At 36.1% G+C, this 16,225-nt stretch overlaps 1 protein-coding gene across 1 annotated transcript in view; it reads right to left on the bottom strand.

The window, feature by feature from the left end:
- The window catches only part of LOC107095753 (sprouty-related, EVH1 domain-containing protein 2-like), a 31,547-nt gene extending 26,953 nt beyond the window's left edge, over window positions 1-4,594 (bottom strand). The window contains exon 1 of the mRNA XM_015392011.1: window positions 4,008-4,594. Within this exon, the coding sequence (XP_015247497.1) occupies window positions 4,008-4,033 (26 nt within the window). The 5' untranslated portion in view covers window positions 4,034-4,594. The remainder of the gene's footprint in view (window positions 1-4,007) is intronic.
- Between the last annotated feature and the right edge of the window lie 11,631 nt (window positions 4,595-16,225).

Genomic DNA, 16,225 nt, shown 5'->3' with positions numbered 1-16,225 from the left:
TATGTGTGTAATATATGTATTACAATGTTGAAATTTTCCAAATTGTTCTGAATATTTTATATGTAGGGACACGTGCGGCTGGTTAAAGGCCAACTTGTACGGTGGCTTAGGGGTCAAAACGGCGTGCAAATACGTTATTTAAACAGGAAACTCAAAAGTTAGACCAGCAAACACACAACAATAATAGCAACACATCCACACTAAATGCATGTTGAGAAAAAATGCTGCAAACAGGTAAACCAACAGCAAGTTTAGAAAACCTGCAAATTATCGCAGCATAACTAAAGTGCTCCAGACCACTAGGGGGAGACGATTATGAACTTATATGGGATCAAAACATAAACATTACTAGATTAGATAAATCTGAAGAGAAAATGAAGCAAGGATAGGTTTTTATTTTATTTTATTCATTTGAAATAATTAATCTCTCTTTGCATCTTTTTATGCCTTTACTAAGGAAGCTTTTCTCAATGTGATTTCATAATTGTCTTCCCTTGGTGGTCTGGAGAACTCCCATTATACGACACTAGTTAGCAGCTTTATCTTTACTGGCAGTGGGTTTTCTTCTACCTGCAGCAGTTTTTTCTTTTGCATGTTTTTTTTTTTTTAGCATCGTTTCGCAGCAGCTTTATTTGTTGCTGTGCTCCATTTTCTGTGATCTCAGCTTCTCCTAATTTGCAACCGTTGTTTTTTTTTTTCAAACTAGAAGCATTTTTTCATTGCTTGCATTATGGGGTTTGTGTGTTGATCTCATTTTTGTGTTTGCTAATCTGTTTTTTTTAGATTTTTGGAGCTTTTGAATTTGCTGTGAAATTAGCATAGCAGTATTGACAACATATCCGAATGCTGGTTTTTCTGTGGCATACTGATCATACCAATTGTGCATTCATTGCAAATATGCTTTCCATATTTTTTAAATGGAAAAGAAAACAGTTTATAATTGCATATTCCTTTCATATTTAGATACATATTTTAGAAGTATATTGCAGTTTAATTGTCTGTATGCAAATATAGTTTGTTTAATAATTGTGAAAAATGTGTTTCTTTTTTGTATCTCAACTCAGAAAATGGTTAGTTTAGATTCTTAACAAAGAGTGTAATATTCCAGCTTTCTTCCCCTTTAAGTTTTGATGAAAATGGCTTACCAACAATGGAACCTCAAATTGGCGGTTGCTTAAGAAAATTAGAATATCGTAGAAACGTTATAGCTATAGTTATAGAAGGTTGAGTGGAAGGACAAACTGTGGTAGGAGAAGCCGTGCCAGCAACAAAAACAACCACAACCGCAATTTGGACCGTCAAGCAAAGGCAGTGCAACAATTCAGGGGAGCTTCAAAGATACTAAATTAGAGCTGGAGTTAGTGCTTCTGGAGCCACTGTGCACAGACAAACTCTATCCTGAACCAGAAACCAAGCATAGATACACACATACAATGTATGTATGCAGGGGGGAAAAGATTTATTTTGCAATGATTATTTAATAAACAATGCTAAATAAACTAAAGAGACAATAGTTTATCTCTGACTCATTCTTTTTTTTTAGGTAACACATCCTTTCAAGGCAACATAACTGTTTCTGAAAGGTAAAGCCCTTGCAATGCGGCACCCAATGAAGCCCTGCACTGACAAGGTTGTGCATGTTTCTCCTCCAGCTGCTGCTGTGCACTGCTGGTCAGCTGGGTGAGAGAAAGCTACTACTCCATTTCCTTATAACAAACACCGAATAGAGTGTTTAGAAGAAAAAAACAAAACAAAAAAACATCAGTGAAAAATAGACTGTGATTTTATGGAAATCACACAATTGTTATTACATTGTAATTATAATGCTGTTTTATCATAATTTGGACTATTCTATACTGTATACTTTTTTTTTTAGGATTTGTGCAAATACTACAAAAAAGTGAAAGCACGCTGTATGCCATCGATGCTATACTGACAAAACTTGCACAAACTAATAAAACATCTGTTTAGCTACGAGTTTCCAGGAAACAGAACCATGTGATATGTAGTCCACCTCACTATGGAGCAAAAGCAATATTTCCATCTCAAAAAACTGATTTCATTGAATAAAATACTTCTGGCTAGCGTACGCTCTTTTTGCAATTCAAACAACAACAACAAAACATAGCAGTATTAATTTTCTATTTCATTACTTTCGAAAACTTTCCTCTTTCAACCAACATACTGAAGACACAGAGAGCCTGATCATGACACCAAAAAAACAACTATGATTTATTGCTTTTACTATTCTGATATCGCAGGTTCCACCAGCAATCACTAAAGCAGGTATCATAATAGTGTAAGAATCTCACTTAACTGTAATATGCAATTATCTTCCACTGCGCTATAATTTAGATAGCTTCTGTCCAAACTTTATTTATTCATTTTATAGTAAAATCCATCTGTATATATGCTATTGTACATAACTGTATGTAAATTTAGTTTATAACACTAGTTATCTATATATTATATTCATCTATTAGTAAGATCTGTTTATAATGGTATTCATCTCTATACTTATTCAGTAGAAACCCATTATTTATCCTGCACTTGCTGCTATTGCACTTCTGGTTAGACCTAAACTGTATTTCGTTGCCTTGTACTTGTACCTGTGTAATGACAATAAAGTTGAATCTAATCTAATCTCAGACCAACCTCCTTTTAGTTTAAAAACAGATGTGTTGTTATATTTTAACATGAAAAGGAAGCTATGAATATTTAATAATTCCATTCAAATGATTTAAGTTTGGTACACAAACTCATATTTTGATTAAAACACAGATTTATTTTATTGATCTATATTTTTAAGCTCCTAAAATCTATTTTTGTAGCGCAGGGCAGTGCCAGCTGACTGCCTCCTTCTCCTTGTGGGATCGGAGGACAGACGCTCAGAGAGCCAATGCTGACTACCACGCTGCCTGCCAGCAGGCATGAATGGGGACGCGTTTAAGGTTAGAGGGCTTTTATGAATGGGCCGGCCTCACGCCACCGCAGCGCAAACATCCCCCCCATCCGGTGCCCTTCGCCCTTCCAACCCCCCCACCACCACCACACCAACACAGGCGCGCAGGCATGTCCAGCGGCCAGCCTGGCGCGCACCACAGAAAGACTCTAATATAACCGTACCGCTTGGTTTTTAAACACCGACCCACTGGTGTCGTGTAAACAGGTCCGTGGGCCTACATTTTGCACACACACACACAAAAAATAAATAAATAAAACGATCCTGCGTGGCGCACATAAAAAAATCGAATCAGATCCAACATTTCTTCCCTGTGGAAATCAGCCGTCGTTTCCAATCCGTTTACCAACTATTCTTTTTTTTATGAATGGAGCGCGGCAGGCTATGCAAATGAGGTGCGATTGAGAAAGAGATGGCGGCAGAGGCATATCGGATATCTCATATCCTGTGAGACTTCCCCCCTTCGGTTGGAAGCAAACACACAGATGTGACCAAACACAAGAGGAGCGTAAAAATAAAACGCGCAGCCGCCGTTTTGGCGCAACTAACTGCGCCCCAAATCCCAGCAGTGGTTCCTCTATCTTTATTTTCTTTATTTAGTTTTTCTACTTATTTTTTTTGTAAGGGTGCAGCCTGCTCGGCGTGTTTGAGTTCCCAAGTTACGCTGCAACAGGGCCTCGCTGCTGCGCTCTCGCTTGAGATCCTTTCAGAAAATGTTTCCGATCCACCCACGCTTATTCCCCCCTTCCTCCCCCTCCTCTCCTTCTCCTTTCTCTCTCGCCTTCTTTAGACTGTAGTCTTCAACACAATATAGGGAGGAGGGGGGGGGGGGCATAAAAACAAATCAAACAAAAATAGTTAAAAAGCGCACACAGTTAAAGCATTAGATCAGCATAAATACAAGCAGATATGATAAGTAGAAGCAGTCTATAGATTCTAAGGGGAGTTTGCACATTGCTCCAAGCACCTCCAACTTAGAAGCACAGAGAAAAAAAAAAAAGAAAAAAAAAGGGGGGGGGGGGGGTCTTTAAGCAGTATTACTTACTCGTTTGGGTGTGTTTCCTCTATCATTTTTTCGTTTCACCTCAGGTAATGTACCACGGCGGTTGCATACTTTTCACTCGTCATTCTTCCACCTCCGATCCTGTGTCCGATTGCGCATAAATCCCCCCTGCGCCTTTGTGCGAGTGTCGGCTCTCAGGCTTTGCCCTCGACAGCCCTTTTTTTTTTTCCTCTCTCTCCCTGAAATTCTCCCTCTTCTTCTCCTTCTTTCCTCCCCTGGAGCCACGCTGTTTTTCTTTTGGAGGAAAAAAGAAATGAACCTCCTCTCCTCCGTGTGGAACTTTAATACCCAATCAGTGGAGAAACGCAGGCTGCACTGCTAAATGTTGGTTTCCGAATCCAGCTCTTGATTCTCTCTACCCCCCCACCACCAAACACACACAAGCACTCACACTCTCCCTCCCTCACACACGCTCCGGTTTTTTTGTTTTTTTTTTAAGTCCTAAGGCGCATGTTTTCACCGACGACCCCGCTTCCAGTTGTGCGTAAGAAAAAAGCGCGTCTTCGCCGCTGTTGCCGAGGGGTGGCCCCGCTAGAGCCCCATCTCTCTCACTACTCCATGTTGGATAGCAGGCGGCAGCGCTGTTCCTACGACACCGGGGGGAGGAGAGAGTGAGGGAGGGAGTGGAGGGGGAGGGAAGGAGGGAGTGGAGGGGGAGGGAGGGAGAGGGGAGCTGGGCGGAAACGATCACTTCATGCGTCCAAGACGCATGATGCATATAGTGCAAACCTAACCCCCCTAGCCATACATATTCCATTTCCCGGTGCGTGTCTGAAAACAAAACTACTTCAAAATACTAAAAAATGTAGCCTATATATATATATATATATATGTGTGTGTGTGTGTGTGTAGTTATAATAGACAAACACTATATATTTTCCGAAAATATAAATGTACAGCTGCACCATTAATCTAAATTGCAATAAAAAGGTTGCAATACAAGTTTTTTATCAATTAAGTTGTTTTTCTACATGGTATTGTTGGGAAAACCAATATTTCTATTGCTGTAATCTTGTTTTTGAATGTGATTAATGTAATTTCTTGGAAGTTAATATTTTGTTAAAGAGGCATTACAGACCTTTTCTGAAAATACCGCCACCTGTAGCCAAAACCAGAAATGCAACGCTCTTCTGCTTATTGTTGTAGCTTGTGATCGCACTTAACAAGATTTTTTAAGGGGAGTTGCCATTGGTTTCTGAGTTGAGCTCTATGCGGGCTTTTATAGTATCCACAAATCCATCCTTAATATATCGTTTAATAGTTTGCATGTTCTCTCTCCGGGTACTCCGGCTTCCTCCCGCAGTGCAAAAACATGAAGGTTAGGTTAATTGGCTTCTCTAAATTCGCCTTAGGTGTGAGTGTGTGAATGGTTGTTTGTCCTGTGTGTATGGTTGTTTGTCCTGTGTGTCTCTGTGTTGCTCTGTGATGGACTGTCATGGGTGAACCCTGCCTCTCACCCATGGACAGCTGGAGATAGGCCCCAGCACCCTCGTGACACCAGCAGGGATAAGCGTGATGGAAAATAGATGGATGGATTGTTTAATAGGTCAGACTCATTCGCTGAACAGTGCGGGAACATCTGAACCAAAGTAAATCCAGGGAAATAAGCTGGTCAAGATGCACTGGCTCTTAACTAGTGAGCTGCGAGTCTGCTCATCAGTCATTGTTTTTCAATAAAATCTTACATAATGTATTTTTAAAATATAAAAAATCATTATTGGAACTCAAATTTACTTGTCAAAGACTCGATCTTTTAAGCAATATCTGTAGGGACTTAAGCCTAAGCAGAAGAGTGTCAGCAGTCAACCATCTTGAGTGCTATCCAAATAATGCTAACAGAGAGGAAGGAGGTAGAAAAAGGAGACTTTACGCTTCCTAACAGACTTAGCTTTTCTTTACATTTGTATAACTTAACTTTTCTGTATTTTTTTTTTCAGAAGGCTGTATTTCTATTTTTGCTTGCATCATCTATGTGCAATTCCATTGCATTAAGACTAAACAATGCCTTGATTCGCCACTGCAGTCTTAAGTTCCTTTCATACCAATGGCAATGTCCTTGATGTTGACCAGGAACTCCTATTTACTGTATTCAGATTCACTTTGGTCAACACGACCGTAGCTGATATTAGCAGTAAAGATGGCTGCTACTCACATGAACAGCAGTAAAACTTTCTTACTTCCATTGCTTTTAGCAGGTCTCTCTTTATTAGGTCATTATATCCTACAAACACATGTTTTTATGTGTGCAAGATACCGTGCAAAGACTGTATTTGTCATTGCTGTCGTGACCATTAATGAATGAGCTGGAAATTGGAAACCTTTACCTTTACCATCACTGTAACGTCCAACATCAGAAGTTAATGGAACGCACCATGAGGCACATTTTCCTACTGCTGTCTGTCTTTTTGATAAGAATGTACCCACCATTGCAGGTTTTTGATCTGGATTACTCTAATCTATGTTTAAATAGCATGCATCTAAATGGCTAAAAGTATTTTTAGCAAGAAGAGCATTAGCTAATGTCATCTGTAAAAATATTTCTTATCAATGATTTTGCCAAAGTACATCTCCATGCTTGCATTATTGCACATTTCGCTATGGAGATGACTATTATTGTTGTTTAGTTTGTTGAACATGTTTAATTGTTAAATAATTTTACTATAATAAATGAAAACTGTCATTGTCTGGTCAAATAAATCCTAATATGTGAACTGCACATTAAGACCACATGAGACAATTTAAATTAGTCCCTTTATGGTGTCATGGTGCTATATATAAGAAATGGTGCTGGGCACCATTCTCAACATGTAATCTGCATCAGTTTCTGCTGAACAGAATATTTCTTAGATTAGAATATCCCTGCACAACCACCTTTTGTTGGAAACTATAAGGGTGGTTAAGTGTTTTGACTACTTCTCGCGTTGGATCCAGTGAGAAATGTTCATGGCTTGATTTCAACCCTTTAGGTTTCATATGAGCCAAATAAAGTATGATCTGGAAAACCTAGCAGGTAGGGCACAGCTTCTCAAACTCATTGTAACCAGAACAGAGATCTGACCTCAGAGCTAAACATAACATATCAATGGCAACTTGTATTTGTTTTAAAATTTTCATAGCATTTATTTTGTTCACATTTACATTGCAAATAATTAATACTGTCACTTTTCTGAGTAAATTTAAAAGCAGCTCTTGCGCCACAGTTTGAAAACTGCTTGTTTTCCCCACCAACTGACTGATATGCAAGTCTGAGTAATACGATGAATGAAAATAAAACAAAAAAACAGAAGATTAATACATTTTAACTAATTACATATTTAATAATTTACTAATCATTAATACATTATTTACATTATATTTTTCTATTATCTCAGGACATTCAGGGATTGAATGATATATGGACTATAGACCTTTGGACCCCCACAGTAATGCACGGTTTTTAAACTTGTTACAAGACAGAATAAAAGATGAGTTAGTTTTAAGGAGTAACGGTTACAGTGTACCGGTAAGTGCATTTCTGATCAAACACAAGGAGATTAAAAGAATTTGCAAGCTAATCTTGTTAACCGTCATTGGTAATCCTGTAAACCTTGATCTACTTTAGAGTGAACGAGTATTTGACATTAGTCACAAAGATTGACGAATTTCCTTCCAGGGTTGTGTTTATGGTAAGGAAAAAAAAAAAAAAAAGAAAAAGTAGAAAGGATAATGTTGTGATCGTGCACTGCCCTCTGCTGGTGACTGATGCAACCTACATAAAAAAATGTTTTATTTAATTTTTTTTTTTAAATGGTAGTTAAACATGACCTGGACCTTTTATAATTGGCTATTTCATGAAAAACAAAATAATAAGTTTTTATTAATTATTAACTAATTATTGATTAGGGGGTATTGCGAATGTGAAGGCATTCCATATTTAATCATAAATTACGTTTTCTGTATGTCTGTATTTCAGTCTGGAAAAAGGGACAAAAAGTTAATTAAAGTAGGAATTCAAATCTGAAAAGTTGGTGTTTTCTCAGTAGTTCCAACCTCTAAATCTAATTTAGCTGCAAATCATTGCAAAAACTAATATAGATACAGAATAAATAAACTGTATTTTAGGTAGTCTGATCAAATAAATCATATGTTATTTAAAAACATAAAGCACCATAGAAACTATAGTGCTATAGAAAAATACATTAGATTGTGTAGTAATATTGCTTATCAGAAGACAGTAAGTCTAACATATCCCTCAGGTTTTTATATTAGCACGTACAAAATTGAACTATTTGGGTTTGATTCGTTCAGATCAAAAAGTTATAACTTTACTATTAAACTGAGTTCTGTCTAAATACTCAGGTTGTTCACTAGTTTATACTTTGGAGCTTTTGAAATACTGGACTTCACTGCTTGCCAAAGATTATGCTTGAATGTATATTTTGTTTGTGCCTTTTGTGTTATTAATCTCTACATTTCAGTTAATTTGACATTATATACCATGTTAATTAAATGTCAATGATGGTACTTTCAGAGCTATGTGTTAAAGATGGAAACATGAGAAGGATGATAAAGTAGGAGCGACAAACATGTTTTATTTCAAATAGATGGATGTGCCTCTGTCTATGCAACGCACAATAAAATAAGCCAAAGGAATTCCTTTGCTTCCACCTGCTGCCTTCACCTACTCTGACTGCAACTTGCGCCCAGATTGGTGGGGTTGCCAGACTTTTAATGTTGGCCCCCTTTTATTTAAAAGAAAGTTTTCATGCTCCCCTTTGACCAATATTTCTGATGTTTGAACAACAAAATTCAACTGCAGTAAACCATATTACAACAACATGCAAAACAATTCCATTTAAATCACCAAACCATCACCTTTAAGGTATGACTATTTTAAGTTTAATTATGTATTTCAGTGTGAAACAGATTTCAACATTGCCATAAATACTTTTTTCATTTTTAAATGAAGAACTATCTCTCAAAATCATTTATTCAGTTACTTGTCTACCATTTCCCTTCTCCAATTACAGTGGCACACCTCCCATAGTATACTCTGCTTTTGTGGCTGACTTGATCTTGGGGTTCACTGTGGCCTAGTCAAAGTCCAAATGTAAATTTCATGTATCTCAATCCAACCAAAAAGAGGAAACCTTACAATGTGTCTGAATTACACAAAATTCCTCCACAGTGATGTAAAGTATTCAATGCAAGTTATTGGAAACGCTGACAATAGGTATTGTTACAATAAGGGAAAAATAAGTCATATGTCTTTTGAGGGAAGATGGCTTTACCACAAAAGATACTTAGCTGTTATTTCTGGTTAGAAGTGATCTATTTCATAATTTAAAAACACTTTTTTAAATTGACTTATGCAATCTTTATCTGATAGAAAACCTTTTGATGGAACTGTTAAGTGTTGCTCCCCATTGTTACCAATGTATTGTTGATTCAGGTTGTTTTAGACTGCAGCAGTCTGAGATCATTAATCAACATGAGTAGATCACAAGCTTATCAGATCCTGGTTTGTCTCAGCTTTTCATGCAATACTCATTCATATCAGGCTTCCCCTCCAATTAAAAAACACAAACAAAAAAGAAAACAAACTGCATTGAAAAGTTAAACAGAATCCAGAACAATTCAACATATATAATCTCCTATGAGATGCTAACAGATCTCTACAATGGAGTTGTGTGTCCTTAATGCATGTTGGAAACTGTAATGCTATATAGACTGAAGAAAGCTGTTGAGTTTAAATATAAATAATATACTTAGAAACCAAAAAATGAAGCAAGAAAAAGAAAAAAAACTGTTATTTAGTGAATTTGTTGGATTCATGTAAATATTGCTCTTTGTAACTTTGCTCCCTGAAATACCTCAGATAAATTAATAAAAGATTCCCCACAGTTTTCACTTTTCTGTTACACACCTATTTCAAACAATTTAAATTTTATGCCGGTCTGGTATCAGTCAACCTGGGTTTCGCTAGTGAAACTGAACTAAAGAGGATGTAGTTTATCAGGTTTAATTCCTGATTTGAAAAAAAAAATGAATAAACAGATCCATAAATTATTATTATCCATAAACACTTTTCTTTGGATAGTTTTTAGTTAATGAAATCATCTTAAAAAAAAAGACCCTTTTTATTTGCTCAGTTTATCTCTGTCTGGGATTAACACTTGCTTGAAAATCTGAAACAGTCAACAGTGGGAAACAGCAAAGGTCTGAGAATGTATTTTCTTTGCTGTCTTTTGACACATATTTATGAATTTTCCTCTTTCAATAAGATCTTAAGAGTTTAAAAATGATTGGGTGTTTTTTCTACACTTCAAAATAAACACAAGACCAAGCCTCTATAAAACAAAGGCAGACATTTCAAATAAATAAATAAATAAATAAATAAATATATATATATATATATATATATATATATATATATACACCTTTTTGCCTTTTTTATTTTAGTGTTATAGTTTAAACACAAAGTAAACAAACATAAAACAGAAACAAATGACCAACTTGCTTTTAGGAGGGATAAAAGGCTTAATGCTTTGAAAAACTAGAACTTTGAAACAAACCCAGTGTGCACAAACAATTAATAATCATTAACTGAATTTAATAGATTGTAAGGATTTTGATGAAGGTGGATATCCCTACATTAAATGCTGTTATAATCCAGACTGAGGCCATGTTGGCATAACACTGCCCCCATGTGGTAAGAATGTGAGAAATACATTTTTCTTCACCCATGATGCAGTTATTCCATAAAAAACAAAAAAAAAAAACAAAACAAAAATAACAATGAAAAACAAATTATTTCAGTTAATCAGTTCAAGCATTGAAAGTGATAAATTATCTCAATTACATATGAACTGGTGCATTGTGAGTGTTCTGTTTTTTTTTTTTTATGAATATTAATTAAAAAACAGAGCAAAGAATTTGATCAGAAATATCTTTTACATTCAAAGCACTAAAAAAAAGGATTTTTCAGACTGAAATGCTCACTGAAGTGTTTTCTTCTACACACATGGTCAAGGTTCATTTTCCATAAACATAGCAGAGGTTTCATTGATAGTATTGATTTTATTGATAGTAATACATAAATCTGATGATTATATAATTGAAATAAATAAGCTTAATTGAACACAGTAATATGCATCGTGTAATATTTATATAATATGTTTGTGCTAAATGATCTCAAAAAAAGCAAAAGGGAATTTATTATGAAATAAAAATACATAAATCTGGGTGAAATATTTTAAGTCCTGTATCAATGCTAGTCACATGAGTTGTGTGTCAGTGTTGTTCAATAGGAACCTTGAATGTGATAAGGTTAAGACACCAACTCCACCATCAGTATGACTGATATAGGTATTGGATTTAGCCAGGACCTCTTGTTAACCATTTTACCTTTAGAAATTTGTTTTTCTTATTGTAAACAGGGTGAAAATATTACCATAGAAGAAGGAACGCCAAAAACAGCTTTTGTAGGAAAAATGTGGCGACGTTTAATTTCCTGTTCAAGGGCAGCATGGGTGCTCAATAGAGCAAGTAAAAAAAAAGTTTGCATCCTTGGAGTGACGGTGCAGCCAGACACCTCGGTTGTGAATTGATTTCATAGAAAAGCCACAAAGTACCTGAATAAAACTAGTTAATGTTTTTTTATCTAAGCATTTTTCAGAAATGCTTAGATAAATATCTTCCAGATTAAGGTTTTGCATTTAGTAACAGTTCTAAGTATCCAATCAGAGGGACTGTAGGGGAACCTTTGACAAATAAAGCAATTCTGGCTTTCCCACATTTGCATATGGATTCAAATTTATCTCATGAGAGAATATTTTTAGATGTTGTTGTTCTGACTAGATATAGAACAAAAATACCATAGTCAGGCATCCCCAAAGTCGGTCCTCAAGGGCAGCTGTCCTGCAGGTTTTAGAGGTTTCTTTGCTTCAGCACAGTTGATTCTGATAATTGCAGTTCAGCAAAAGCCTGTTAGTCAACTATCAATCTAAATCAGCTGTACTGAAGCAGGGGAACCTCTAAAACCTGCAGGACAGCGACCCTCAAGGACCGACTTGGGAATGCCTGCCATAGATGTTGCAATGACTTTACAATTTCTCTGCTGAATGTCTATCTGAACATAAAAAAATGACATAGGAATATGCGTGCCCTCACAGATTACATGATATTTTCAAAATAACCTTATAAATCTTTGATGGATGGAAAAATGCTATATCATTTCCTCCTCCTAAATAGTGTCATGTGGTGTAAAGAGATTTGCAAAATCTCTTTACACCACATGAGATAGACTGTTACACATGAGATAGACCATTACACATGAGATGGACCGTTACAAATGAGATAGACCGTTACACTTGCAGACTGATGTTTGGATTTTTGTCTTGTATTGGTAACAGCCCATACTCGCATGTGCATCTGATTTATTAGTGCATTTAGCAGCCATGCTTTGAGGTTGCTTGAAGTGGGTGAATTGCTGCTCAGCCCATTAGCCTTCTATTGTTACTTTTAATGGTTTTCGGTTTGAGACTTGTGTAACAATTTTTACCATTGTGTCATTTTTTTCATGTAAATGAAAGAAAAGAAAGCAAAGTTAGCCAGAAAATTCGGCCGCAAAAATTTGCAGCACATATCGGGGATCGACTTAATTGAAAAAAAGCATCCGCTTTAAAAAACCTGTATAGACAACAGTCCATATTGGAGTAGCTTTTACCTTGGGGAGACAATTAATAGGATAGCAGAGGCCTTCTAAACTGATGCAGCGATTGCAGACCTTCTGCAGGAAAGATAAGTAAATTCAATAGAACAGCATATTTTGGCTTTATGTTAGAAAAAGGGCAACTAATCTGTCTTCCTTGCATTAATAGCTAGCTTGTTTGTTAGACTAGACTGAACAAGCTCTGCAACTGTTATCAGTTGCTGCTATTCTTCATAGAATTTAGACCAGCAGGCAACTGCAGCGCCAAAGGATGCAGGACTGCAGGATTCTCGTTTCAAACCCTGGCTCCGGCTTTCGGTTTTGTTCTGTCCTTGGGCAAGAGACCTCACCTGCATTGCCTACTGATTGTGGTCAGAGGGGCTGGACTTGAAAAAGCGCTATATAAGTACAGGCTATTTACCATTAGCAGTAGCTTGGTAACAATTACATGGAAGACATCCTTGTAACTTAGTGGATTCAATAAAAAAGAAAGAGAAATGTGTATCATTCTTACCTCTTCAACTGACAGAAGACTTATTCACATACTGGATCTTTCCAAGATCTCCTACGGCACCTTTAAGACATAAGATTTCCAAAATTCCAATAACATAAATTTAAAGCAGAAATCCAGTAGTTAATCCAGACTTTTGCATATAAGATTGTAACGACTCTTGGATGTCAGTGATCTTGAAAGCCTCCAAAATTCAAGGCAATTTGGTATTAGGAGCAGCAAAACAATGCTCTGTAATTACCTATTTAATTTAGCATAAAAAAAACTAACTGCACACTATATAAGATAAACAGGCATTCCTTGCTATACATTTAAAACATCATTATATGTTTTCATTTTTTCAAAAAATAAAATGAGATAAATTCCTGACACATTTATAGGACAGACAACCCAAAGGCTTTTATGAATAACGCATAATATGTCGAACCTCATAATATTTTTAAGACTTTAGCTAATCACACCACATCTTTTTTCAATCTTGTATGGACTTTAATCCTATAAAAGAATTTCAACACTTGTTGAATAGTAGATATGGAAATAGCAACACACTCACCCAGTGTCACCAGCAGGGGCTAGTGTAGCAAAGGGAGCACAACCAATGGCAGCACATTGGTTTCCTCTGGTCAACCATGGCAGGTCAGAAAATGGGAAAAACTGCCACAGTTCAAATGCAGCAGACTTTAGCTTTGCTCTCATGTCTTGGCTCCTCTTCCTTCACCTTCTACAGGGTCAACAGCAAGAACACTATCAGGGATTAAAAAAGGAGCTTCGGACTGCTGTACTGAATCCAGACAGCCTTTAGCGAGTGGAAACAAATGTTGAAATATATGAGGGTGTGTACATTTGAATATGACAAAGAGTGACAACGTGAAGACATAGTGCGTTTTTGTTAACTCCCTGAGGTGGGCTATGCCTATATTGTAGGTCCAGTCATGCAAATGATTGTCTGAATCCGTGTAAATCTTAAGCAGCAGACTATGAATGTCAGGAGGTCCCTATCCTAAATTAACTATAACTCCTTTACTGCACTATTTGGACAGCACTTATCATTGCAACGGGTTTGGCCTAAAACTTCTTAACGATTTACTGTATTTGGATTTAGCCTGTGGCTATATTAAATGTTAACTCCAGCAGACAGGTTGTTGTCAATTGAGCCTTCATACTATTTTGGAAAGCAGATTGAAGGTGTAGAAAAGAGCCATTCATACCTGTGGTGGACTTAGTTTCAGACTGTCACATGCTTGTCAGGAGGCCAAGCAGTCTTTGAGGTGGGACCCAAACCGGTTGAAAGAAGTACATGCTCCAAAGAGTTTTCAGCAAACCAATCTTTATTTTTTTTTCTTGTGCAGCACATCAACCAAACCACAGCAACCCCAAGAACAACGGCAGACATGTTTCTTATATACAGAGTGAACTAAATTGGAAGAAACCATTTTTAAAAGGATGTTCAGCTGCACAACAACAAGAAAAAGAAAAATGGTTTTAAATGAACAGCTAATTAAGAAATAGTTTTACCAATAAATACAGAAAACAAATATCTCAATTCAACCCAAACAAATACTCAAACTCAATACAGAAAACACCATACATGAGATCAACCTCCCCCCCTTCAATTCTCCAATGGTACAGTCCTGTATGCACTTGCTTGGAGAGTGAAATAGCAGAGGTGAGTATGTCACAATAAGTTTTGTGGCCAACCAAAGAACCACACCCCAAACAAAACCACTTCATCCAAAAAAAATAAAAATTAACCAATGTAGAAAATGAGATGCTGTGTTTAATTGCTACTTTAGCCAATATACAGGTCACAATGGCTCATTGTTACACAAACTTCAGTTGAATTTTGATTAATCACTTACAGTTAAGGACTAAATGATGTATTACCCTGGCAAATTTAGTTTTAATATTATGTTTATTTAACCTATACATTGTATTCTGATCTTTATTGGTGTTATATGATTTTAACCTTGCTTGGAATTAGTAACCAGCTTTGGGCATGGCTGCTCTGTTATTTTGATTAAAAGGCTTTCTGTTCATTGTCAATCTTTAGCTGCTTCCCAGATCCTCTACCAGATGCATTAAGTTAAATCAAATTCAGTTAAATTACATAAATTGCAATCTCAAGGCAAAAATAGAAAGAAAGGTTAGCCCAATCTTATAGATTTCAAGTCAAGTTTCGAGTAGTTGTAAATCAAGTGTCTAAAGATTTTAGTTTGCTTTTTAGTTATGATCTTACTTTTAAGATTAAGATCATAACAGATTGTGCAGAAACTTTGTAGGACAGATACTACATTCTAATTTTGGTGTTAAGGTTAAAATTAAGGAAGCCCTTTAGTGCCTTAAAAGTGATAGCAGGAAACCAAAAGGAGACATTTTACTGTCACAGGTAAATTTTATGGTAATCTGATCATGTTGGTGAATATACATGCTCCAAAAGTTGATAATAAATAATGTATTAATTCATTGATTTCTACCTGATTTAGACACTCATCAATTGATAAAAGGTGTCGATTTTAATTTGGTAATTAAGGAAGTATGGATGGATACAAAATAATAGATCCATGGATATAACTTATGTTAAATGTTAATGAAACTCCAATTTTATCAGATCATAGTCAACTATACATCTAGATATTGGACACAATAAAACATAGAAGAAATGGAGATTTGACAATAGAATGCTGTCATAAAAAGATGGAACAGAATAGATTAAAATTACATAAATATATACTTTCTCAATCAATGAAAGCCCAGGTATTAAAAAGTCCAACCCCTGGATACTTTAAGGCAGACCATGGAGAACAGATAATCTCACGGAAAAAAATAAATAAAAACAACACAGGGAAAAGAAAACTTAAGAGTGAAATAACAGACACAGATTGACATAATGCGCTGCTTGATCAGTAGCTCTACTAAGGAAATGTTTGGCTCTGCAGACAGAACTTGAATTAATGTACAACACAAGAACAGAAAACTGTGAGCAAAGCAAAGCATAAC

The sequence above is a fragment of the Cyprinodon variegatus genome, unplaced genomic scaffold (assembly GCF_000732505.1).
Source record: "Cyprinodon variegatus isolate N-32 unplaced genomic scaffold, C_variegatus-1.0 Scaffold569, whole genome shotgun sequence".
Taxonomy (NCBI): Eukaryota; Metazoa; Chordata; class Actinopteri; order Cyprinodontiformes; family Cyprinodontidae; genus Cyprinodon; species Cyprinodon variegatus.
Note: the sequence above shows the minus strand (reverse complement) of the source record. Positions and strands in the feature narration are given on the sequence as shown.